The following is a 27,424-nucleotide window of genomic DNA, read 5'->3' as shown; positions in this document are numbered from 1 at the left end:
ACTTTGGTGGTATAAAGTATTTATTTCACGTTATATTTTGCAATATCTGGTGATAAGTTAAACACAGCTTTTAAAAAGTCTAAGGTAGGTACATGAAAAGTGTGAGTCAAATAAAATTAGGCATATCGCGACATTTCACAAAAAACCGAGTAGGGTTTTGGACTGTTGTAATAAAATAACGTAGATTTTTGTATAGTGGTAGTTTATGGGGTGAGAATTCATTATTAAAGATAATAATTTTAAAAATCATGATTTTTATTTCTTTTTAACATGAACGTCACGCTACACGAAAATATTTTGTATGTAAAAAATCGAAAAACATTTGTCGTTTTCGCCTTGTGACGTCATTAATCGCTTTCCATACAGCGTGACGTTAATAATTAATTATTTTAAAAATGATTATAAATTATGTTTTTTTTTAATTATTCTCTTTAATAATTAATTCTCGCCCCATAAAGTACCCCTATACAAAAAATCACATTATTTTATTACCACAGCCAAGACCCTATTCAAGAATAAGCGTTGACATGAGATAATGACAGTAACTTTTGCGGTCATGAGGTCAAAAAGCTACAACTCATCACCAAGCCGTAATATATAGGCTGCGGAAGGGCTACATCGCCATTATTCGCGAGATTAACAGACTGACCGCGCGTGTTTAGTACCTAAATAATAAATAATTATGTACAAGTTCATGGTAAGTAGGTAACCATTAATAAAACTACCTACTTAGTTTAACAACGAGGAAAAAGTATTCTAAGGAGGAAAATTAAACAATTATTTATCTATCGAAAAATCCATTCAAGTGTTACATGCAACTCAGGAAAAATCGACAAAAATAATATTGTTATCTTAAAATATTTCATCATGATAAACCCATCGCCGGCTCACTGCAGAGCACGAGTCTCCTCTCAGAGAGAAGGGTTTTGGCCATATGTCTACCACGCTGGCCATGTGCGGCTTGATAGACTTCACACACCTTTGAGAACATTATGGAGAACTCTCAGGCATTGCAGGTTTCGTCACGATGTTTTCCTTCACCGTTACAGCAAGTGATATTTAATTACATAAAATGCATATAACTCCGAAAAGTTAGAGGTGCGTAAATAAAATATTTAATGCTAGCTAATATCCGGCACAAACGGTGATAGCGTGGTGGTTGAGAAGTCACTTCAGCCTCCTTTTCGGGGGTTCGATCCTGGTCACGCATCTCTAACTTTTCGGAGTTATGTGCAATATGTGTTATGTCCATTATGATCTCAAATGTGTTTAAAGTCTGCCAATCTACAGTTGGCCAGCGTGGTGGACTAAGGCCAAATCCTTTTCATTCTGAGATGAGATCCGTGGTCAGCTGTAGTGAGCCGGGGATGGATTAATGATGATTATAGTGAATTCCAAAACAATTTTTTTTCCAGATTGTGGTGTTAGCGCTGATCGCTGTAGCAGCTGCCTACCCAGGTGCGTTTAATTCATGAAATAAAAAGTTTTAAAAAAAAATTACAAAGTGCCTTCGAATAGTTAACTTTTTTAACTGCAAAATAGTCAATAAGTACATACCTATATAGGTACTAGCAAGCACTAGTTTTAACTAATGACATTGGTCATAGTTTTGACGAAAAAAATTAACAGTCCAGCAGCCGCCGCCAATTTTTTTGTGATTAATAACAGTGTGAATCTTCTTGAGTAGGTTCGGTTCAACAAGACGCCTAAGTTTTTCTCTGTGATAATTATCGTTAGATCTAGGCTATAGTACTGATAATAAAATCCAATTATCTCAATATTCAAATAAAAAACATACTGTTATTCAGACCATTTCGACACCCCACCAAATCGACATGTTTATTTTTTTAGAATTTTAACTAAAACAATTTAGGTAAAAACTTGGACGTCTTGGTGAACCGAACCTACTCACAAATATTAACCCTGTTATTAATCACAAAAAAAAATAGGCGGCGGCTGCTGTAAGTTTAGGTAAGTGAATGACAGATTCACGCATTGTAAGAGTCTTAACAATAGTAGAGCATCAGATTTAATTGTGTAAAGGTCGATTTAGACCAAACGAGCAAATGCTTCCTTTAAATCCCAATTGTGTCTTTTCTTTTCATAAGACAGATTCAAAGTTAGGTCTCTGTTCATCTTCTATCCCCCATCTGTCGAATCCTCTTAAACAAGTGGATTCGACAGAGGGGGGGATAGAGTGAGTATTCGTTTGTTTGGTCTAGACACTAAATGCACCTTAACCTTAGATATTTCATGATCAGGTCACGGCGGCTATGATCAAGGATACGGACTTGGTTACGGCAGCGGTTACGGGCACGGCGGATATTATGATCAAGGTTACGGTGGCCATCATGGTGGCTACGACCACGGACATGGCGGGTACGGCCACGGCAGCCACGGCGGATTTGGCCATGGTAGCCACGGCGGATATGGCCAAGATTACGGACACCACGGTGGATACGATTTTTATTAATGAGTTTTATCAAACTGTTTTATATGACGTCACATATAAAGGACTCTGACCTTGATTCAGCGCATTGGGTGATTTATCGATCTATTTACTAGCCTGGCTATCTTTTCCGACATGCGATTGGTTCGCCAGCCAAGATTTTGCTGTAAGAAAGAACATTATACATCCATATTATCATACTTACCCATATTATATAGCTCAGAGCTCTTTTCTACGTGACGTCAGCAGCTGAATATTTATTTAAAACTGATTGTGAAAAAAATTAAACTATTATTATTGTGAAATATCAAGAATACCTACTGTATTACGTAATCATGATATCCCACGAAATTAAGAAGATACATGTAATTTTAAAGAAACAGGTTCAAAAGATTGCAAAGCTTAAAAATGTCTACCGCGATAAAATTTTACACGGACATAAAATAAGTCTTGTAAGTAGTTTATAAGTAGGTACATATTTTAGAATCTTATTCGTACTTACTGCCGCACTCAGAGTCGCTAATCGTTAAAACGAGACAGATTTATGTGAGAGATATAGCTCTGTCTCGTTTAACTCAATCTTAAGTAACGATTAAGCGACTCTGAGTACGGCTGTTACATACTTATCCATTCTGTTTAAACAAGGTTGGACAAGTACATTGAATTTTTTTTTAATAAGTCATTTTTATACCATCCGTCCGTATCAGTAATAATCACAATCGATTCCAATTTCCAAATAAGATACTTTAGATACCTCCTGCTAGAAACATCGATAGTAGACTTGTATTTTTAAGTATTGAAAGGATAATTTTAATAAATTTAATATTATATTGTTGTACATAAGTAGATACAATTATTTAATAAACCATGTTTAGCTGTAAGAACAAAGAGTCGTAGAAGAAGAATAAACAATATTTTAATCCTCAATTTTCTTCCTTATCCTATACTTCCTACTTATGCCTTTTAATCTAAAATCACTGGTTTCTGAGTTTAATCTGAAAGCCTGCATTTATTAACCCGTCGTACACGTGGATAATATACCTAAGTACTTAGGTTTTTCGAAATCCCGCGCGAACTTATTGATTCCCCGGGATAAAAGTAGCTTATGTCCGTTTCCAGGATGCAAACTATCTCTGTACCAAATAAGTAAACGATGGCCACGACTTCATTCAGGTAGGTTTGTATTTTTAAAAATCCCATAGGAACTCTTTTGTTTTCCGGGACATAAAGTTATTATGTCCGTCCCCAGACTCTCTGTACCTTTTTTCGCTGGAAAAAATGCACTTAGATCCTGTCTCAAAAGCGGGTAGGTATGTGGGACTCACTGGCACTGCCACAGGATACCCACTAAAAATCCAGCGGCATATTCCGTGTCAGGAATAAGGCGTCTCAGGATCCCGGGTATCGCATGCGACTGAGACAGGCTCTCTTTACCTATTTCTTTTTTTGTTTCGAGGGGGAAATCTTCTGAAGATACCCAATCGGGTTATGTGGGATTTCTACTCACTAAAACCCCCTCGGTGGCTCCTCAGCGCGTTATTGAGAGGCTCCGGGAACTCTTAAAGAACGTACGCCGGTGCCTCTCTCGCGCGACGCCCGTTGGACACATCCTGGAGAAAGTGCAGCCACTCACGACCTCGAAATCCTAGCGCCAGGGATTATTGATTAGACGGATCAGGTCGTTGAACAACGCCACCCTGATGTCTCCGCCTTCGTGCAGGATCAGCTCGCTCGCGAACCCGCTCGGCGGCCTCCTTCTTGAACATTACTGTTTCACAGAAGGAAGGAAGGCTCTCTTTACCTACCAAATTTCATCAAAATCAGTCAAACGACTGGGCCCTGAAAATATCTCGGGATAGAGGGGTTAATGATTTCTGTTGGGGGTTGATGATTGCCGTAGTTTGACAGTCACAGTCAGTGACCTCTATTAATACACGCTGGACCCCAGTCATAGCAGAGATGACGTGCGGCTGTGCGGGGGTTCCCCCTTCCCCCCCTCTCATACCTCGCCATCTCGACCTGTCGCGTACTAGAGTTCTAGAACTACTGAAATAAGTTATTTTAAAGAATAGGCAAGCGATTTAGATTCGAGTCGAGAGGTATTCGAGCAAATGCTGTGGACCTATTAATTAAGGGAAGCGATTTAGAGTATTCGAGCAAATGCTATGAAATTATTTGCAGTGAAACTTCCACTTGGCGTTGTCGGTGAAGAACTAAATTCATGGACTGCAATCTCACCTGTGCGGGCTAACCTAGGGGTGTATAACTGGAACCCTAAATCACTACTGGTAACTGCAGTCCACAGCCGAAGTCTCCCACCAGACCCGGGGTGATTCGCTAACTCAGTGTCTACCACTGAATGATAGCCACTGAGCTCATTTTTAGGGTTCCGTACCTCAAAAGGAAAAACAGAACCCTTATAGGATCACTTTGTTGTCTGTCTGTCTGTCTGTCTGTCAAGAAACCTACAGGGTACTTCCCGTTGACCTAGAATCATGAAATTTGGCAGGTAGTTAGATCTTATAGCTGACATTTGGGGAAAAATCTAAAAACCGTGAATTTAGGGTTAGGTTACACAAAAAAAATTAAATTGTGGTCATGAACTAATAATTAGTATTTTCAACTTTCGAAGTGAATGACTATATCAAGTGGGGTATCATATGAAAGGTCTTCACCTGTGCATTCTTAAACAGATTTTTATTTATTTTTATGTATCATAGTTTTGGAATTATCCTGCAAAATGTCGAAAAAATACGACTGTAGTACGGAACCCTCATTGCGCGAGCCTGACTCGCACTTGGTTTTTTTAATCCGTTGAAGGTTTTCTACGAAAAAATATTTAGTAACACCCAGTGAAGCGGCAATGTAGAACCAACCAACCTCGGTGGCTATCATTTATGGTGTTAGACACTGAGTTAGCGAATCACCTACAGATCAGAGACAATATTAATAATAAGATGTTTTTTTTAGATTTGTTTTTTTGTTGTAATTTTTTTTTAATAATAAAAATATTACAATAAAACTTAAAACTAGCCTTTTTTTTGTAATTTGTAAGTTTTATTTTTAAAAAGCCAAATCCAAATAAATTACACAAAAAAAACTTATTTAACTAACATAGTTAGCCTTATCTAATTACTATATAAATCATGACCGCGTGGAATGGTACCAAGAATACTGGCTGCATTTCCGTGCTGGACAGCCAGGCTGATCCGTTGCGCAAAAAATTAGGTGAAATGTCTCGTAAATTTTTTTTAGCACTAAGACTCCATGGCCCCAGGGTCTCCACGGCAAACGGCACAAAAATGTAACTCTCTATAAGAGAGGCATACTTGCTTGGTTTTCAGCTGTTTAAATAAATAAATAAATATATAAATAAAAATCTTTTTTATTCGTAGAAACTTTTACAAGTACTTACGAATTGTCGGATGCATCTACCACTGGTTCGGAATGCCTTTCCTACCGAGAAGAACCAGCAAGAAACTCGGCGGTTGTTCTTTTCAAATATTTGATACAGGTACAAGATTATGCCATGTATAAAATAGTATTTGCAGTCTTGTGCGTTGCTGGAACGAGCTGCAGGTCAAATCCACGCTCTTTTATCATTAAGATAATCTTCAATTGTGTAATATGCTTTTATTGTTTCTGCTGCGGCTTATCTAATTACTGTACAAATCAAGCCCGCGTGGAATGGTGCCAAGAATACTGGCTGCATTTCCGCGCTGGACAGCCAGGCTGATCCGTTGCGCTAAAAATGAGCCAGCCCTTCCGTTACCAGATGACGCTGTTAATCGCGGTGTAAATATAAATTTAGAAATTATAAATTTCTAGATTTCTAAACCGGCAAGACCTCCCATTTCTAAAACTATAACAGCTGCTCAATACTGCGCTTTATGTGCAGTGAATAAAATCGACAGTAATTTTTATGTAATTTTAGTAATTCCATGAAATGGCTCAGATGCCACTCACTTGTAAAAATCTTGTTTAACGACTTATAAATTTAAGTAGCCTCCTTGTTCATCCATACCAATATTATAAATGCGAATGTGTGTCTGTCTGTCTGTTACGTTCTTACGACCCATCTGTTTAATTAATTTGAAAAAAATTGGCAGGTAGATATACAGGAGACAGACGTAGGCTAATTTTTATCCCGAAATCAAATATTGCAGTATGGGATTTTGAAAAATCTATGTCCACGCTGATAAGTCATTTCCATCATCTAGTCCAGAATATAGGATAAAAAGTTATAGGTTGGTAATCACCTAATAAAAATGGCCCAAAACTAATCCACGCAGTAGGTACCTACTAGTTCGTATAGCCCTAGAGCCCATACGAAATTTTAAGCTTTTTGAAGAAGAATTTTGAGTTTGTTTGATGAAAAGTTACGTTGGTGCGTAAGTATGGGGACCACCGCAATTGGTATATCAGCTGGTCTGTTTTGAATTTTAGTTGAAACTGCTAAGTATTGTAGTGTGTAACTGCAATACACCCCCATATTGTTATTTTATGAACCTAGCCTTTATTTATTTTAGCCTTTATTTAACCTTAGATGCGAAGCTTCAATGGGACTCTTTCCCAACTTTGCAATTGTGCATTGTAAGGTCTACATCTCCTGAGGATGCTCCGGTGTCGGGGCGAAACGTGCGTCGAGTGTGTTTTAGGATTTGTGTGGTGCTGCGTGGTGGTGGTGCGTATTGCTTGCCGAGAGGCTGCTTTTCCTGCATGGTTAGCAGTGGGAGGGCGGGCGGTGCATTTCGCATGCTGCATGTTGCATCATACAGATTCGACCTATTTCAGCAGGATACAGCAAATTAAGCTTTTGGTTCATTGTAAAAACTCCTCAAAATTTCAAGGCTCCGGGTATATATCTAAGCTAGGTTTATAATTTTATAGCATTAAGTATATGAAAAACAACGATAAATAGATTAACCGGTTTTCTATTACTTTATATTGTTTATAAAATTATCATAACCTGACAATAATGTTGATCGTGTGAAAACCAAAACAAAATCTAATAATTCGAGTTGCGGTCAAACATTTAAAATAGTAAAAACGGTTGTTTCCTGGTAAAGTTAGCCATAAGTCGGTATTACATAGGTATCTAAAACTGTTTTGATCTAATTCTAAAATGATTTGAGGCTATTTCAAAAACTGTAGATTTTTTGGAAAACTGTTCAAGAAATTTCATAAGATTCTATAACTGTTCCAAGTTTCAACTTTCTATCTGTGACACACAGATGAACATCTGTTCGTCGATGACTTTTCAAGAACGCGCCACCAAACACGGTCCTCCGCCTTCCTCATCCACCAGCTTCCCGCCACCTTCAGGTCGTCACATCGGTCTAGCGCGCTGGATTTCATCCCAAGCTGCGTTCACCGGTATGCGGTCTTCACTCCAGAACACGCATACTCCATCGGTCGTCGGTTTTGCAACATACATGGCCTGCCTACTGCCTGTTCGGCTTGCTAATCTTTTGAACTATATTGGTCGATTTCTGGCCAAGATTTGAACTATCTCACTGAATGATAGCCACCGAGCTCATTTGACATTGGTTGATTCTACATTACTGCTTCACTGAGTGATAATAAGATATTTATTTCGTAGAATACCTTCAATGAATTAAAAATAAATATCTATCAAATGAGCTCGGTGGCTATCATTTGGTGTTAGACACTGAGTTAGTGAATCAGTAGGCAGGGCAAGGAAATAAAAAAATACATCCGTAAATGGATATTTCACTAAATCTCTGAATTCAAGAATTAGCGATATGGATAGTAAAAATTACTAAAAGATATTCCGAAACGATCCTATGAGGTCAGAATCAGATAGGTATCCCCTGTAGGCCATATAAAAGCCGTGAGATTTATTCATTGGCATAATTTGTGAGATTAACAGACTGACCACTTGTGTTTGTAAATATGTACAAGTTTACGGTAAGTAAATAACACCTATAAAGCTTTAATATTTTGGGTTCCGCACCCGAAGGGAACCCTAGTATTACTAAGCCGCCGCTGTCCGTCCATCTGTGAGCACCAGCAGGCTGTACCTCTTGAACCGCAATAGGTAGATTTGAAATTTTCACAGGGTATTTCTATCACTGCTATAACAAATAAGCCACCAGGTAAATTAAAAAAAAATTTAAAGTACTAACCTTGTAAGTAGTAAGAAGTAATTTTGTACGGAACCCTCCGTGCGCGAGTCCATTTTGAAATTTTTATTGTTTGTTGTGAAAGTGGCAATAGAAATACACATTTTGTGAAAATTTCAAGTCTCTACCTATTACGGTTCAAGAGATACAGCCCGCTGACTGACAGAGGGACGGATAGACGGACGGACAGCGGAGGCTTAGTAATAGGGACCCATTGGCATTCTTCTGGTACGGAACCCTAAAAACTGTTAAATTAATGAAGTACATGTTACCTTTTTGTGAATTTTTCATAATTTGAAGAAAATTTTATGATTAATTTTGAATTAAGGTTAGGTTTTTTTTAATTATTTCTAAATTGGTAAGTCCATAAAAGTTCTTAAAAATACTATGATGCCATTAGCGCCATTTTTTAATTTTTTTTTCAAGTCTTGAAGTTTTGTAACTACTGGGCTCGAACAATAATTTTGAACTTTCAATAAAATTTTAGTCATGTTTCATAATGCCTAGGTAAATCGTAATTTTTTGGGCAATAGTTGAGTTCATGTTTACTAATTACCACAAAAAACATGTCCAAAAACGTTCTACAGAAAGAGAAAAAAAATAAAAACCACTGACGGATGAAAATTGTGAAAAAATCATTAAAAAATTCATATCTTTTAAACTACTAAAAACCACTGAACATACATAGGGGTGATTTGGATACCCCTTAATATAAGGCATTTAAGGCAATTTTCCTTTTAGACGTCACATCCCCGGCCATCCTGTATACTTATACGATTTTATTAATCAGAATATTAATAAAATCGTGTACCTAAAAAAACTCAATTTATTTTAGTCTACACTATAAAGAACCTCGTCATCAGTATGAAACTGTCCAGCAATTTCCATTACAGTCCTCTTGGAAATTGTTGGCGTGCGGCCAGTAAAGACCCGATAGCAGTCCTCTGTAGTGAAATCCCTCTTCAGTAAAGTACCTATAGCAAATCCCGAGCAAGTGGAAGAAAATTAATTTGCCTATTATTATCTACGTCAGTTGCTTTATTTTAAAACCGTTTACCTACAAGTTACAACCTACCTACTTAAATGGATTTTCTTTCTTTCAGATTGTCGCACTAGCTTTGGTCGCCGTAGCGGCGGCGTCGCCAGGTATGTCGAATCTATTTCACTACCCATATTTCACTGTCCATTATCACTACCCATATTATAAATGCGAAAGTGAGTTTGTTTGTTAGTTTGTCCTTCAATCACGTCGCAACGGAGCAACCGATCGACGTGAGTTTTTTTTGCCATTGGTGTAGTTAAAGATTTAATTTAATTTATTTTAGTTTTAATTTAATGTTGTTTTTTTTAGATTTAAGTTTATTAATAGTTTATTTGTTAACCATCTGTATATATAAAATTCAAAGTCCTGACTGACTGACTGACATATATATCAACGCACAGCCTAAACCGCTGGTCCTAAAGACATGAAATTTGGAGGGTATATTCTTTGTAAAGAGTAGGTATCCACTAAGAAAGGATTTTTCGAAATTCCACCCCTAAGTGGGTTAAATGGGGGATGGAAGTTTGTATGAAAGTCCGTCATTTGTCAAGTTATTTGCATGAAAATTGGTATTTGGGTTTTCGATCACAAATGAAGAAATATGTGTTTCAGGATTTTTGGAAAATTCGCCCATAAGGGTGGTAAAATAGGTAAAATAGGGGATGAAAGTTTGTATGGGAAAGTTTTCATTATTGATATTATAATTAACTTGAATTTGGAAAGTAGGTTTTTTCTTGAGGTTAGGTGACTATTTGTTTCCTGTAGGCCACGCGGGCGAAGCCGCGAGCAGAAGCTAGTTGATAATAAAATTTTAGTTAAAGACCTGGAGAGTGATAAAGTTCGATTCCTCATTAGAGTTCTTACGGGATGTTGAAAATCTAAATCCACGCGGACGCAGTCGCGTGCTTCAGCTAGGGATATTATGACATTATGTATTTTTTGTACCTTTGTTAGTAATTATAGCAATGATAGCCTATAGTGGTTATGTGCCACGTCAGCCTTCTATTATAGGACTCTTCTAGGCAAGCGCGCTGAATCTTAGCCTGCATCATCACTTGCCACCAGGTCTGATGGAAGCCAAGCGCTAGTCTATGAATTTAAAAAAAGCCTCCTATTCGGAGGATTGGAGGGTTAAATTCCAGGCACGCACCTTATGTGCGTTTTGAGCAATTAAATATCACTTGCTTTAGCAAAAAAACTAGCAAGCCTGAGAATTCTGAGAGTTCTCCATAAAATATGTTACATAAGTAGGTACCTATGTGGTGACATCGAATACAATTTTTTTATCTTTTGTATTCGATGTCACCGAATACAAAATAGAGATATATACGCCGAAGAAACAACATGCGATAAATAACATCGTTATGCTATAGAATTGGAATATTACAATAATATTATGACAGTCTACCGACGACGCGGACGATAAATTTACATTTTAAATTAGGTATCGTAGGTACCTGCTTAGCATGCAGCCCTTTGCATTAGCATTTTGCATGCTAGAGATAATCTGGTAAGGGTCCCTAATACGGTTCTTACACGTATAAATCTGATTTTGTAGGAAGGTAGGTATTTTTAGCTACTAACACGCAGTGCATATAAAAATCGGCGAAACGCCGCGCTGTCCCAATTTAAAAGATTTAAGTACCTACTTTACTATTTTACTTAGTTATTTTAATTCCAATATTTTCAGTGGATTCCGATACTATATCTTCAATTTTTATTTCTTTTCAAAGGATACTACAGCGGTGGTGGCGACATCGGTAGCCAAAGTGGATTCGGTAAGTAATCTAAATATATAAAAGGAAAAAGAGACTGACTGAGTGACTGACTGATCTATCAACGCACAGCGCAAACTATTGGACGGATCGGGCTGGAATTTGACATGCCGATAGCCTATTATGACGTAGGCATCCGCAAACCTTACCTATACGTTTATGCCGGTTAGTGTAGTTAGTAGTTATTGTCTAAAAGTGACAAAATTGCGTGGAAGCAACCGGATGAGCAATTAGTTGCCCACAAGATGGTGCAGCTGTAGACTGTAGTATGCAGTGTAGACTGTACTGAGTTTTTGTCGGCTCTCCTCAGTAGAATCCACTTTCTGAATGTGGTAGTCACAGACGTAGCATAGGAGACACTAGTTGTCCTAAATGAAATAAATAAATAGACCTGATGGATTGGCGCTGGTTCCCTGGGAACGGGGACGGGTGCTAATGTGGGACGCAACTTGCCTTGACACATTGGCCCCGTGTCATATCAGGGAGACAGCATCAAGACCGGAAGCCGCAGCAGAAACAGCTGAAAACGGCAAGCGGCGCAAGTCTGCCTCTCTTATCGAAAGTTACATTTTTGTCCTGTTAGCCGTGGAGACCCTAGAGCCATTATGTCTTGGTGCTAAAAAAAATTCGAAGACATTTCACCGCGATTAATAGCCTCATCTGGTGACAGAAGGGCTGGAACATTTTTTGCGCAACGACTCAGGCTGGCTGTCCAGCGTGGAAATGCAAAGTCTTGGCACTATTCCACGCGGGCATGATTTGTATAGTAATTAGATAACTAACGTTAAGTGTTTATGTACTATTTTCATTAAAAAAAATTAAAAAAAATTAACTTGTTATTCTTTTGACAGCACAAGGCCGCCAGCGTGGATCTAGCGGCCAAGGCGGCCAAGGTAGCCAAGGTGGATTCGAAAACGATCAGGACGAATTCGGCGGCCAAGGTGGATCCCGTGGCCGACAACAGGGTGGATTTGGCAGCCAAGATGAAGACGGCCAACATCAGGGTGGATTCGTCAATCAAGGGGAAGAGGGCAAACAACATGGCAGATCCCACGGACAACATAGCGACAGAGAAAACTCCGATGGCGAATTTGATTCGGAGAGAAAATAGAAAGATTTCATAGATAGAACAGCTGTACCTTATTGATTGTGATTTTTGAAATGTAAGAATTAAATTGTGCAATATTGGATGAAAAATGATAAGAGAATAAATGAGAAGTATTTCCAAAGACGAGATGGAGTAGTAATTAGTGTACAATAACCTGCTGCTGAATAGCTGTTAAAGTTACCTTTAGTAAAAATTGTGAGTAGACCAGACGAACCGCCAATGCCTTGCAAGCAGTGGCGGTTCGTCTGGTGCTGCAAATGTTTATGGGCGGCGGTCATCACTTAACATTAGATGACCCGCCTGCTCGTTTGCTTAATAATAAATATAACCTTCCACCGCCCATTTCACCCCCTTAGGGAGGGTTTTTCTAAAACAATTTCTTAGCTAACACCTACGTCTTAGAAAGAATCTACTTTCCAAATTTCAAGTTTATAAGCCTTATAGTTTCTGAGATTTGTCAGTCAGTCAGTTGGTGGGGTGACTGGTAGGTGGGTGGTAGGTATAGATTACTTTGACTCTTTATCTCCCAAGACAGTAACATCCGCTGCTTAGATAGAATGCTTTAGTTGTTACTTTAAGAGATAAACAATGCCTATTTTACAAATGTGGAATATGAAATCTTATGGAATAATAGATTTTTATCCAACATGTTCGCCCATCTGACTGATACTCCCGAGCCGAAGGCGATATATAGATAAGTAAGTACCTAAACATGGATTTTATGATAATATATACCTACAGTGATGACATATGGATCCGAGATATGGTCTTTCTCTACGTGATCAAATCAGAAATGAGGAGATCCTTAGGAGAACTCAAGTAACCGACATAGCTCAACGGGTGCGAAGCTGAAGTGGCAATGGGCAGGGCACATAGTACGCAAAACCGATAGACGTTGGGCTCCCAAGGTGCCGGAATGGCGCCCTCGTACCGGAAGACGCAGCGTTGGAAGACCCCCCACTAGGTGGACGGACGATATCAGACAAGACACAAGGAGCCGCTGGATTCAGGCGGCGCAAGACCGTGGCGTGTGGAAGTCCCTACGAGAGACCTATTTCCAGCAGCGTCTATCGGTTGATGATGATGGTGATGACAGTACGCGGCTGAAAATATTGTAAATCGACCTTTAGAATGAGTTTTCGGCTTTATAGAGCGTTGTCTCTATCACTCATACCAGTCATACCAATGTAAAGTTTTGTCGGTATCAGCGACAGAGACAACGCTCTACAAAACCCCTATGTCTTTGTAAAGGTACCTACATTATTTTCTGCCCAGTACTGTACCTACTTGCTTTCACAATACCATCTCGGGCACTTTCCATTATCGTTTTTATTTTTGCATAATATTTTTTGAAAGGTCATAGCTCCAAAACGCAACCGAACATTAAAGAGTCTTTACATAAGTCGCAAAAGTACAACTACCGAGTACTTGGTTTTTATATCATCACCACCCATATATTCGTGTTTTACGATATACAACAATTTGCAAAAAATATTGCGCTGGAACCATGTCTCATTAACATCGAAATGATGTCAGTTGACAGCAGCCGAAATAAAAATATACCGTCAGCTCGAAACTTCAGTCTATTGCTGACGTCACTAAAATGGCAGCCACGCGCATTAGCAATGTACAGGACTTAAGTACAACATGTTTTTCAGACGCCATAAATAGGTACATATAGCAATCACTCAGGGCAGACAGACTGACGTACCTACTTACTTAATATCTGGCAACAGAAAGTAGCCATATCCTGATCACTCCCCTCTATAAATGCTTTTGATCTTCACAGTTTTTTTTTTTTATTCAGATACAAGTTAGCCCTTGACTGCAATCTCACCTGGTGGTAAGTGATGATGCAGCCTAAGATGATAGCGGGCTAACCTGGAAGGGGTATGGCAGTTTTTATTAAACCCACCCTTTGGTTTCTACACGGAATCGTACCGGAACGCTAAATCGCTTGGCGGCACGGCTTTGCCGGTAGGGTGGTAACTAGCCACGGCCGAAGCCTCCCACCAGACCAGACCAGAAATTTAGAAATTATAAAATTCCAAGCCCCTGCCAGGAATCGAACCCGGGACCTCCCACTATTAAGACCACAGCGCTCACCACTGCGCCAGGGAGGTCGTCAAAACAGTTCCTCATCCAAATAGGAGAAAAGTTTTAGGTATCTATAGGTACGAATTCTAGGTTATATATAGGTTGTCCCTACAAAGCATTTTGAACAAAAGTAAAACGCTTATTTTAATGAAAAGTTATAAGCTCCTAGGCAAAATGATAATTTGAACTTCCTATTTTTGTCATGCGAGTACTTTTCAAGAAAAATATGCATAAGTACCTAGCTCTATTTATTTTATGTGAAAACTAATAGCTAGCAAACGAGCAGGCATGTCACTGGATGTTAAGTGATTACCGCCGCCTATGAACATCTGCTGGAATTTGTTGGTCCGCCACTTGAATAACCCCATGTAAATTAATAGATAGCCCTCCTATGCATTTATATTTATTAAATCCTTTTATTATATAATAAAACAATATTTGCATGTTTGCAAGTCAAAATGCAATGAAAGAAATAAAAATTATAAAATAAAACCTGATTCTTATGAGATCTGTGCGACAAGGCTATCTTGGCGCGTGGCGAAAATCGGAACTAACGTTGCCTTCAAGTGTCCCCTTTGTTCTTGTTTGAATATTCTAAGCCTTTGTTCTCCAACAGCGCCCCCCTGTCTATGTCGTTCAAGTGCCAAGTGAGCCTTGTCGCACTGTATGTTTCTTGGACTTAACCCTACAGTTGGAACTCGATTAACCGATTTATAAAAGAGAGGTTTTGTGATTTGTGACCCCATAAAATGACTCAAAGTAGATAATAATTAAAAATCTCTTGTGAAAAAAACTTTTTAACGATTTAAAATGGTCTCCTTATCCCTCCTCCTCTAAAAAGCGAACATACGATTTAAAAAAATTGATTAATAGATTACCTAACCTGTTTTCTATTACTTTATAAAGTATGTTCACTAACACAGTGTCGATACCCAACTTGTGTTTATTATTTATATTCGTATTTTATTACAATAACCATAAGAATAATATACCTAGTATATATTATTCTTATGGTTATGGTATGGTATGGTATATAGTATTCTTAGAATAGTAAACATTTATTTATCAAACGCAGTGAAAAATAACATAATAAAAGCAAAATATTAAGTGTGCCTGCGGGTGTAGCTACACTAAGTCAGCGAACAGGCTTTATCACTAGGTAGGTACCCATTTATCTGTTAGTTTGTTGGTTTGTCCTCCAATCACGCAACGCAACGGTGTAAAGGATCGACGATATTTTTTCATAGGATAGATAGACCTGAAGAAAGGTACCTGATAGGTAGGTATGTAAGGTTTTTTACCACTGAAAATCAAAGAGGTCCCACAAGATTTTTAAAAACCTAAATCCAAGCCGACAAAGCCGCGGGCATTAGCTAGTTGTTTATAAAATTTGCATAACCTGACAATATTGTCGATCGAGTGAAAAATAAAACTATCTATTTACTAATAATTCAAGTTGCAGTCAAATATTAAAATTGGTAAAAACGAATTATGTCTGTTAAACTGAGGTTTAAAGGCTGTTTTACGCAGAAATACGTGTGATCATGCGGCATGCTGCATAGTGTGGGGTCATCTTCTAGTGGAATGCTGCAAATGGAAACATTTGCGGACAAACAGTAGGTATGCGGCACTGGCAGTCTATTTTACGCAACACTGTATCTGTATCGTAGAGTTTGAATATTAGGTACGGTACATCGATGGAGCTAAGCTTTTGTTAAGGAAGTACTGTGCTTTTACCAAATCAAATAGCAGGTCTACATTACAGGTGCAGTTTAAAATTCATTTTGCTGAATAAAGCTGAAAAACCAGCAAAATGGCACATGTCGATATTTTTAGGCTAAATGTAAAATAAAATAGTTTTTCGATAATGTAGTTATGAGAAAATGAGAACTTGCTTTGACAACTAAGGTGATGGAAAAATATTTGATCAGGACAAGGTCAAAGAGACGAAACACGTCCGTGATATTTCACAAAATGTCTGAATTCAAGAATTAACGTTATCGTGTGGATAATAAAAATTATAAAGGACATAAAAACGATCCTATGAGGTCAGAATGATATAGGTATCCTACAGTCCTTATAAAAGCCGTAAGATGCATGTATTGGCATAATTCGTGAGATTAACAGACTGACCACTTGTGTTTATAAATATGTACAAGTTCACTGTAAGTAAATAAATATATAAAGCTTTAGTTATTTTATATTTATAATAATCGTGAGACATCTACATTAAAGAAGATCTGGTGGCTTTTTCCGTTAATCCACCCTAAAACAGCCATAACGCGGAATCTTGTGTCCGTGCATTCCAGAAGGCGAATTTGTAACTATAAGTAATTTGTTCGGGGTGAATAGATGGACATGCGTTTTCGAGTATACACCCTACTGAAGATTGGTTGTTTAGGGTGGATAAACAGAGTCAGCTGATGGTGGCCAAATGGAATTAATTATGGGTGTTTTGCATGAGCATGATATTTCATGACGATAGTCGATAGCACTTAATTTTCTTTTATATACTTAGAAAGAAAGAAAGAAAGAAAGAAAGAAAGAAAGAAAAAACGTTTATTTATACAATTGTGCCACACATCACAACTTAAAGCTAAGAGCTGGTTATTCTGGCGCTTCTTCTACCTGAGAACAAGCAAAAGAAGCGCCGGAACAAACTGTCATATTGTGTACACTTACTGTGTACAGGTAGGATTGTGATTTTGTGTATTACATGGTTTATTTTTGGAATATTTTTATTGTTATACATATAGGAGATAGCCGGCTTTACTCACGTATTTAGTCGAGGTAATAGCATAGCCCGACTAGTTTAGTAAAATGGAAATCACTCACGCTAGTTTAAACGCAAATTTTTTTAAAGCCTACTGAACTTGAAAATAGGTACCTTACACAAAAGTGTGAGACTTCAATAGTTTTGTTATTTTTATTTTTTAAGGTTTCGAAACAAAATAAACATAATTAATATAGAAAAGGAACCTACCGGTGCGATCAAGTCCATCTGTCCGTCTTACATAGAGACAGTGCTCTACAAATCTGCTGTCTCCTTCTAAAGATCGATGTTCATCACTTTTGGCCGCGTACTGTAATTTAACCACTCGTGCGCACGTAGCTTAGCTGTTTACTAATTGTAAAATTTTCCTTCTTTCAGATTGTCGTACTAGCGTTAGTTGCCGTAGCGGCGGCGTCGCCAGGTATGTGGAATCTTTGCAAATTTTTTTTTAATTCTTTATTTCAACCAAATAATAATTATTGTACCTACATTCTACCGCTTGACATCCAGAAACTCTCTTGAGTTTATGCGGATGTTGCACATTCCTATTATACCTAATACTGAAATAAGCTAGATAATAACAAGGTACAAATCAAAACTGAAGATGAAAAATCGATGCAATCAAAAATTGTTCCTTTGTCACCTAGTTCATCATAAGTGCCTTTTTTTAAACAGATCTCCTAAATATACTTAACCCTACAGAATTAAGAATAATATAATAAAATAATAAAATTAAGTAAGGACCGCGACAAAGAGAATATGGCCTAAAGAGGCACTAGGAACAAAAATAAGAGTCCTGTTTTTAACCTCCGCCTGTCTAGAGTTATATAGCTACTATATTACAATAGGAATGATGACTACTAGTCAAATCAGCGACTTTTTATCAAGCGCCGACGCTTGCCTATCTTGTATGACGTGACGTCATAAACGTTTGGCGTAATTTGATGTACAGTGCGACTAGGCTATCTTGGCGCGTGGCGATAATAGGAACTAACGTTGCCGTCAAGTGTCCCCTTTGTTCTTGTTTGAATTAGGTTTTTTAATAATCCCGTGGGAACTCTTTGATTTTCTTGGATAAAAAGCCTATGTCACTCTCCAGGTCTTTATCTATACCCATGCAAAAAATCACGTCAATCCGTTGCGACGTGATTGAAGGACAAACCAACAAACCAACAAACAAACACACTTTCGCATTTATAATAAATGTTACTGATGAGGGTACCTACTGATTATATTGATTTAAATAGTTTCACCTACTTAACACTACAGGGCCTTAAGTAGTGAGACTGGGATGCTATGGCATATATCTAGTACTAGTAGTTACATCTTTGGCGCGCGAGCTTTTCACCGCGGAAAAATAGACACACGTATATTAATTTAAAGTGCTACCCTCTAACAAATAAACCTGGAATAGCGGTGGAATAGTTAGGTATACTCTGTTTTGTCTTTTGCCTTCAAATGTCAAATTACTGATGACAGAGAAAGACAAAACAGAGTATAACTATTCCACCGCTATTCCAGGTTTATTTGTTAGAGGGCTAGATATGTGTTAGGCGTCCTAATTATTTGTGTAAATAGACAGCAGGTATCAATAGCTAAAAATCGGTGAAATATGCTGCACCATCCCGATTTCAAAGATTTATCTACCTACTTAGTTATTTTAATTCCGTTATAATTAATGGACTCTGATATTATTTTCTTCATTCACAATTATTTTCACTGCATAGGATACGGCGGCGGCGGCAGCGGCAGCCAAGGCGGATACGGTAAGTTAAATCTCTATATTATAATTTAAAACACAAAAAATGTTTCTACAGTACCTACGCGGCAGAAAATAATGTACAAATCGGCCTTTAGAAAGAAGCGTTGTCTTGCGTTGTCTACATTGATGACCCCCTGTTGTCTATATGGTTGTCTCTATCACTCATACCTATATGTATATGACGCTTTGTCGGTCTCAACTCAACTACAGAGAAAACGCTCTACAAATCCGCTATCTCCTTCTAAAGGTCGATGTATCTACACTACTGTACCAGTGCCCGTTAAAGACTTTGAAACCATCCAACCGATGTGCCCCAAACCAGTTGCATTAGAAAGGCAATAATGCGAAGATGGTTTTAGAGTTTTATTTTCATTTTTTAACGTAGTAGCACACGCCGGGTATCCGCTAGTAGGTACTTACAATAGTTGAAGGTTAATAATTTTCAGTAGCCGTCAATAATTTTCATTTTCTCTTTTGAGATCACAAGGAATCTCAACAAACTATTTTGAAAGAAATGGGTCCAATAACAAAAAATGTACTTTGAAAACAGTTTCCTCTACTCGAAGTTAGGTCACACTGTATCCCTTTTGGGCAACAACGACAATAAACTTGTTGTTGTTATGTTTTGACAGGACAACAAGGCCAGGGTGGGTTTAGCGCCCAGCTTGGATTTGGTAGCCAAGGCAGCCAAGGCGGCCATGGTGAATCCCAAGGACACCTGGGCGGTCAAGGCAGCCATGGTGGATCCCATGGACACCTGGGCGTTCAAGGCGGCCATGGTGAAACCCAAGGACACCTAAGCGGTCATGGTAGCCATGGCGGACTCAATGGCCAGGGTGGATTTGGCGGCCAAAGTGGATTCCAAGGACAACTGGGCGGTCAAGGCGGCCATGGTGAAACCCAAGGACACCTGGGCGGTCATGGTAGCCATGGCGGACACAATAGCCAGGGCGGATTTGGCGGCCAAAGTGGATTCCAAGGACAACTGGGCGGTCAAGGCGGCCTGCATGGTGAAACCCAAGGACACCTGGGCGGTCAGGGTAGCCTTGGCGGACACAATAGCCAGGGTGGATTTGGCGGCCAAGGTGGATATGGCCACCAGCACGGCGGACACAGCAGCCACGGGAAATATGACAGTGACAAACATTAAGTACTGAAGAACACTTGATTGTTATTTGAGGAATGTAAGAATTGTGCAATATCAGCCGATATGTACTGAAAAATTATAAGAAAATAAATGAGAAGAATTTCCTAAAATGGGATAGAGTATTTGTTACTGACATCGGTACCCATATTATTGTAAATGCGAAAGTGTGTTCGTTTGTTGGTTTGCCTTTCAATCACGCTGCAATAGATTGACCTGATTTTTTGCATGGATAGTGAAGACCGGGAGAGTGACAGCCTTTTATCCCGGAAAATCAAAGAGTTCCCACGGTATTTTTGAAAATCTAAATCAACGCGGATGAAGTCGCGGGTATCCGCTAGTATCTATAGTATATGTGTAGCTTTGTAAGATTAATCCCGCGACTTCGTCCACGTGGATTTAGTTTGTTTTAATCCCGTGGGAACTCTTTGATTTTCCGGGATAAAAAGTAGCATATGTCCGTCCTCGAGTTGTAAGATAACTCTGTACATAGATTCTGTTCTGTAAACGGATGAGCCGTGAAAAGCGGTTAGACAGACGGACAGACACACTATCGCATTTATAATATTAATAAGTATAGATAGGTATATGTAAGTATAAGTATGGATTAAAAACTAGCTTCCCACCCCGGTTCGCTTGAGTAGGTAGCACTTACCACTAAGTATTGAGAGCCTTGATATCAAGCAACGTACAATACCTATGTACGCGACAGGTCGAGATGGCAATCGGGGTGGGGACGGACGCCCCGCACACACATAGCCCCTGCGCTAACCCGGTGCGGCTGAGCGCGGGCGACGTGCGGGTGTGCGGGGAGTCCCTCCGTCTCATACCCCGATTTCCATCTCAACCTGACGCGTGCTATACATATATACTTAGTAAGTACCATATTTGTACTAGATGATGCTCGCGATTTCATCCGCGTTTTGTCTGGTGGGAGGCTTCTACAGTGGCTAGTTGTCACCCTACCGGCAAAGCCATGCTGCCAAGCAATTTAGCGTTCCGGTACAATACTGTGTTAAAACCGGTAAGGTTTAATAAAACTGCCATACCCCTTTCAAATTAGCCCGCTTCCTTCTTAGACGGCATCATTACTGACCACTATAGTTGACATCGCAGTCAAGGGTTGTAGATTAGATTAGATTAGATTTATTTATTTGCTTTCATGTATATTTACACTAGCTGATGCCCGCGACTTCGTCCGCGTGGAATTAGGTTTTTAAAAATCCCGTGGGAACTCTTTGATTTTCCGGGATAAAAAGTCTATGTCACTCTCCGGGTCTTTATCTATACCCATGCAAAAAATCACGTCAATCCGTTGCACCGTTGCGACGTGATTGAAGGACAAACCCACAAACCAACAAACCAACAAACCAACAAACAAACACACTTTCGCATTTATATAAGGGTACTGATGAATTGATGGTAGGTGCTTAAAGCTAAATATTATAAGCACATGAGACCCTGTCAGGGAATTGCAAATACAATTTTAGGTACAATTCTATCTAATCTATCTAAATCAGCCTGTGCTGCCACGTCTGGGCAAAGGCCTCCCTCCGATCCTTCCACAATTTTCTATTTCGTGCCTCTTCAGGCCACGTAACTGTAAATTTATCTAATTCATCACGCCAACGTCGCCTCGGCCGACCACGCTGGCGTTGATGATTCTGGGGCGTCCAAAAAGAGTTTTAGGTACAATTAAATGATAAATATTATGTATCTAATGCAATTAGAAAAACAATTCCAATTCGTTAGAAAACCCGTGGATACCCTTTGATTTTCCGGGAAACAAGTTGCCTATATCCATTTCAGGGATACAAGCTATTTCTGTACCAAATAGATCTTGCGCGCAATTTCTTCGGTATGGATTTATAGAGAGAGCCAGCCATTATCTTATAAAAGCTGAAAGTTTATCTGCGTAGGTAAGTATTGTCCCCAACACTGGGAGGAACGTTTGTTTGGATCATGGTGGCTTTGAGAGATAAAAGGTAATAAAGGTGTAAAATAATCTTACGTCAAAGTATAAAGTCTAATTTTTTTATATTTTCTATTTTTTTATAGTACTTATTAGAAATCATGGCAACGCCCTGTCATTAAGTTTTTTTAAACGCAGGTTAGGAACTCTTTGATTTTCTGGGACAAAAATTAACCTCATTTTCTTCATTACCTACTGTATTGTTGCACCCGATCATCACCCGATGCGGATCCGGGGCGGGTCGCTAGTTATTTATAAAATTTCCATTAGGTACTCAGGTAATTAAGAGGACTTTATGCGTAGCGCACACCAAACAAACGTAGTTTGGTTATCATTTGAATAATATTAACTAATCAAACTCAATGTGTCGTTCTAGAAAAAAATATGTCTGTGGTTTTCCAAATTTCTGCAAAAATAGTTATTTTTAAAGTAACATGGGCAAAAAGATTTATATGCAAACTAGCTGACGCCCGCGTCTTCGTCCGCAGAGTTTAGGTTTTTAACAATCCCGAGGGACCTCTTTAGTTTTCCGGGATAAAAAGTATCCTATGTCACTCTCCAGATCTTTGACTATACCCATGCCATAAATCACAGTAATCCGTTTCTCCGTTGCGACGTGATTGAAGAACAAACCAACAAACAAACACACTTTCGCATTTATAATAAGGATACTGATCTTATGTTGTATGTAGAATCTGTTTCTAAAACATTGAGCTCGATTGGTTGACATTTAAACGTTTGTGTAGAGCGGACCAATAATTAATCTATGCGTTTGTATAAGAGGTGCTGGGGAGCGTGCTAAGGAAAATTTCTTAATCTGATAAGTATTATTATACCTACTTAGTTATTATGACTATTACTTAGATTCGAGAGAAGTAAAATAAAATTAAAATAATGTCGAACGATGTCGTTCCACGAAACACCTAAAGTAAGGAAATACCTAGCATTAATTACTAAAGTTATACTTAATAACAAAACCCAAACAACCATCGGAGGTCAGGATAGGTACGAATTTTGCACCTGCTTATATAAATATGCCGCAGTGCTAATATACCGGCATAAGAAGTTGATTCGTAAGGTTGGACAGACCGCCTCTAAACATGTATAGATTTACGGTAAGTAAACATTATTAAATCTTAAATTTCCATAGAATGATCTAATGTGAAATACCGGTGTTAATTAGTATCTTAAATATTTACATAAGTAAATAAAAGTTATATAAATAAGGAATGTTAATAAATTAGTGAAAAATGTCGATAAGTAAAGTTAGTCGTAATACTTAATTAATTAAATTTTAAGAAGCTTTTTAAGTAAAATTAAATTCATCATCATCATGATCAAATCAACCCACCGTGCACCGCCGGCTGAGCTCAACGCAACAGCAACCGCCTAGTTTCTTGTTGGTTCCTCTCGGTATTTCCAAACCAGTGGTAAATTAAGTCAAAGTCAAATGATTTATTCAAAATAGGTAATAAATTAGACGATTCAGGACTAGCCGCTTTTTAGCAAAAGGGCGACAGAAAATGCAAGCTAACTTTGCACCAAATTTTATCAAAATCGGTTAAGGGGTTGAAAGTCGTGAAAAAATTACGAGACAAATGAACACACTTCGAATTTATAAAAAGTTGTTGGGCAGGTCGCTTGTTTGGGATGCAACGTGTGCAGACACTTTAGCTGCATCCCACATTCAGGCGATCTCCTCTATGGCGGGTGCAGCGGCCATCAGCGCCGAACAGGCCAAGAGGCGCTAATATGAAAATTTCGATGAGAGCTTCATATTCGTGCCTTTTGGTGTGGAGACCTTGGGGCCGTGGGGCCCGAGGACTCAAGCTCTTTTTGAGAAAATTTCGAAAACGGTTACCGAGTCTATCGGAGGCCCAAGAGCTGGAAGCTATCTTGGTCAGAGAATTAGTTTGGCCATCCAAAGGGGTAATGCTGCGGGCTGCCAACTTCTTGGGTACAATGCCTCGCTGCGGTGGTCTCGATGAGGTCTTAGATTTAATTTAATTTATTTTAGTTTTTATTTAATGTTATCTTATTTTACTTTTAATTTAGATTTAAGTTTTTTTATATAATTGTCTATCCCTTTTTAAATCTAAAATCGTAAATAAATAAATAAATAAAATAGGTATAATAGGTATGTAACATAGAAAGATTTTTATTCAAATGAACTTTTACACGTAAACTACTTTTGAATCGTCAAATGCATCTACCAGGGTAGGTAGGTATAGGGTAGGTATTAGATGGAAATATGGATAATAGATTGTTCAATTCAACACTTCCATACCTACCTCTACCTATGCCTTCCATCGTCACTATTATACCAGGTGAAATCGCAATCAAGAGCTAACTTGATATTGAAAATGCTAGTTTTTCATAACTTAGGTATGTCCTGTGTATTAATAGGTACAATTATGAACTCTGCACATATTATCATCATTAAACATACTAATCACATACCTAATATTTTTTTTCAGGTGGTCGTTTTAACATTAGTTGCCATTGCGGCGGCTAGCCCAGGTGAGATTTTTTAGATTAGGAATCTGCTCACTAATTATTTTAATTAACGGCAACTTATTTGTTCGTACCAATTTCTATCTCTATACAGTATACATAATATTATTATATTATTATTATTTAAATCTGCACCTACGCTTTATAAGATTAGTCTTATGCCAGTTACAATACAATAGATAAATCTACCAAGTAGGTTTATACAGCAGCCGGCAGAAAATATTGTACATATATATTGTTTCGTAGAGCGTAGTCTACGCTCTACGAAACCGCTATCTCTTTCTAAAGGTCGATGTACAATATTTTCTACGGGGTGCTGTAACTCCCTTCAAGTACTTTTTTTCATTTGACAGGATATGGTACTGGTGGCAGCCTGGGTGGTGGCAGCGGTTCAGACTTTGGCAGCAGTAGCCAAGACGGATTCGGAAGTCAAGGTAGCCAGGGCGGATTAGGCGGTGGAAGCCAACTTGGACTTAGCAGCCAAAGCGGTTTTGGAAGCCAAGGCAGCCAAGGAAGCCGAGGTCAAGGTGGCTTAGGCGGACTAAGCGGTGGGGTCGGATTTGGATCTGGCAGCCAAGGCGGACTAGGAGGCCAAGGCGGATTAAGTAGCCAAGGTGGAATAAGCAGTCAAGGTGGCTTGGGCGGATTAAGCGGTGGGAGCCAGTTTGGATCTGGCAGCCAAGGAGGACGCGGAAGCCAAGGCGGATTAGGTAGCCTAGGAAGCCTGAGCCAAGGTAGCCAAGGCGGATTAAGCAGCCAGGGTGGTTTGGGAGGATTAAGCGGTGGGAGCCAATTTGGATCTGGCAGCCAAGGCGGACTAGGAATCCAAGGTAGCCGGGGCGGATTAGGCAGCGGAAGCCAAGTTGGACTTGGCAGCCAAAGCGGATTCGGAAGCCAAGGTAGCCAAGGAAGCCTAGGCCTAGGCAGTCAAGGTGGTCTGGGCGGATTAGGCAGCGGGAGCCAATTTGGATCTGGCAGCCAAGACGGATTCGGAAGCCAAAGTAACCAAGGCAGGTTAGGTAATCAAGGAAGCCTGGGCCAAGGCAGCCAAGGTGGATTAAACAGTCAAGGAGCTCTGGGCGGATTAGGCGGCGGGAGCCAATTTGGATTTGGCAGTCAAGGCGGCCTCGGAGGCCAAGGATTCGGTAGTCAAGGAAGTCAGGGAGGATTTAGAGGCCAAGGAAGCCAGGGTAGATTTGACAGTCAAAGTGGTCTGGGAGGATTCCGTGGACAAGGAAGCCAGGAAAGATTTAAAGGACAGGACCAGGGCGGATTTAACAGCGGAGGTGGTCTAGGAGGAATCGGCATCCGGGGAAGCCAGGGAGAATTCGGTGGCCAGGGAGGATATAGAGGTCAAAGCCAGGGCAGATTCCGCAATGAGGGCCGATTTGATAGACCAAGCGGATCTAGAAGACAAAATCAATTCGGCAGCGGCGAACGAGGTCATAATTCGTTCGAGGATTCTAACGAATATAGTGATGAAGAAGGTAAATAAGTGATACCTAGGTACATTAGTCCTAAGTTAAGATAACTTTAGTTATATACTTATAGTTTGTGGGTTGCTTATAGAAATAAATGATTGTGATAACAGAGATGAGTTGTTTTAAAAGCTGGACTGAAATCCAAAACAATGGATAAAATAAAACTTAGGTGCCTACCTACCTACTGTATCTAATATTCTCCTCGGTGATCTAATGGTCAGCGAAGGAGTCCTTATGAAGAAACTAAAAGAAGTTTTTATTAAGGACTCCTTCGCCAACTGAATATACAGTGAAGTGAATATAGTTATAAATCATCATCATCATCATGATCAACCCATCGCCGGTTCACTACAGAGCACTAGCTGGTCTCCTCTCAGAGGGAGAATGGTTTTGGCCATAGTCTACCACGCTGGCCAAGTGCGGATTGGCAGACTTCACACGCCTTTGAGAACATTATGGAGAAGAACTCTCAGGCATGCAGGTTTCCTCACGATGTTTTCCTTCACCGTTAAAGCAAGTGATATTTTAGATACTTAAAAACGCACATAACTCCGAAAAGTTAGAGATGCGTGAGCCCGGGATCGAGCCTCCGACCTCCGGTTGGAAGGCGGACGTCCTAACCACTAGGCTACCACAGCTTAGTTATAAATAATAATAGTTAATCCACTATGAGTTTGCCGAGAGAGAAATTGTTGTTACGTGTGCATTATATTAAATAAATTTAAAAAAAAATACAAGCGCCTATAGTACCTACGCGAAATGGCAGGTTGAAATGGCAATCGTGGAGGGAACGCCCCGCACACCCACCGGCTCCCGCACTAACCCGATGCGAGCGAGCGCGGGTGACATGCGGGTGTGCGGGGCGTCCCCCCGCCTCATACCCCGATTGCCATCATAACGCTGCGTCTTTCGGTGCGAGGTCGCCATTCCAGCACCTTGAGGCCCCAATGTATATCGGTTTTACGAACTATGTGCCCTGCCCATTGCCACTTCAGCTTCGCAACCCGTTGAGCTATGTCGGTTAAAATCTAGTCACAGCCATTGCGATTTTGTGATGACAATCAGAGAAGGATTCTTTGATTGTCATTCTGAGAACCAGCACTGAAAACCAGCGCTGTATACTGAAAACCAGCGCTGTATGTTTTTGTACTTGTGCAAGAC

General features: G+C 39.4%; 4 protein-coding genes across 5 annotated transcripts; all 4 read left to right on the top strand.

Annotated features, from left to right (window-relative positions):
• Positions 1-610: 610 nt before the first annotated feature.
• LOC117991661 (uncharacterized) lies at positions 611-3,366 on the top strand. The gene is made up of 3 exons (XM_034979257.2): positions 611-697; positions 1,416-1,458; positions 2,262-3,366. The coding sequence occupies exons 1-3, from the start codon at positions 683-685 to the stop codon at positions 2,471-2,473; spliced, it is 270 nt and encodes an 89-aa protein (XP_034835148.1). The 5' UTR covers positions 611-682; the 3' UTR covers positions 2,474-3,366.
• Positions 3,367-8,336: 4,970 nt separating this feature from the next.
• On the top strand, positions 8,337-12,523 carry LOC138403766 (uncharacterized). Its single transcript, XM_069505553.1, has 4 exons — positions 8,337-8,380; positions 9,699-9,741; positions 11,371-11,415; positions 12,264-12,523. Exons 1-4 carry the CDS (start codon positions 8,366-8,368, stop codon positions 12,521-12,523), a joined length of 363 nt encoding a protein of 120 aa, XP_069361654.1. The 5' UTR covers positions 8,337-8,365.
• Positions 12,524-16,731: 4,208 nt separating this feature from the next.
• On the top strand, positions 16,732-20,353 carry LOC138403777 (uncharacterized PE-PGRS family protein PE_PGRS20-like). Its single transcript, XM_069505598.1, has 4 exons — positions 16,732-16,782; positions 17,769-17,811; positions 19,118-19,156; positions 19,785-20,353. Exons 1-4 carry the CDS (start codon positions 16,768-16,770, stop codon positions 20,300-20,302), a joined length of 615 nt encoding a protein of 204 aa, XP_069361699.1. The 5' UTR covers positions 16,732-16,767; the 3' UTR covers positions 20,303-20,353.
• Positions 20,354-23,271: 2,918 nt separating this feature from the next.
• On the top strand, positions 23,272-26,303 carry LOC117991999 (spidroin-1-like). Of its 2 annotated transcripts, XM_069505218.1 has the most exons (4): positions 23,272-23,383; positions 24,746-24,788; positions 25,136-25,756; positions 25,826-26,303. In XM_069505218.1, exons 1-4 carry the CDS (start codon positions 23,369-23,371, stop codon positions 26,275-26,277), a joined length of 1,131 nt encoding a protein of 376 aa, XP_069361319.1. In that variant the 5' UTR covers positions 23,272-23,368; the 3' UTR covers positions 26,278-26,303. The 2 variants fall into 2 exon arrangements, with proteins under 2 accessions (XP_069361319.1, XP_034835535.1); XM_034979644.2 differs by having other exon boundaries at positions 25,136-26,303.
• Positions 26,304-27,424: the final 1,121 nt, after the last annotated feature.

Source organism: Maniola hyperantus, chromosome 20, assembly GCF_902806685.2.
Source record: "Maniola hyperantus chromosome 20, iAphHyp1.2, whole genome shotgun sequence".
NCBI lineage: Eukaryota > Metazoa > Arthropoda > Insecta > Lepidoptera > Nymphalidae > Maniola > Maniola hyperantus.
The sequence above is the reverse complement of the archived record's forward strand: the minus strand, read 5'-3'. Positions and strand labels throughout refer to the sequence as shown.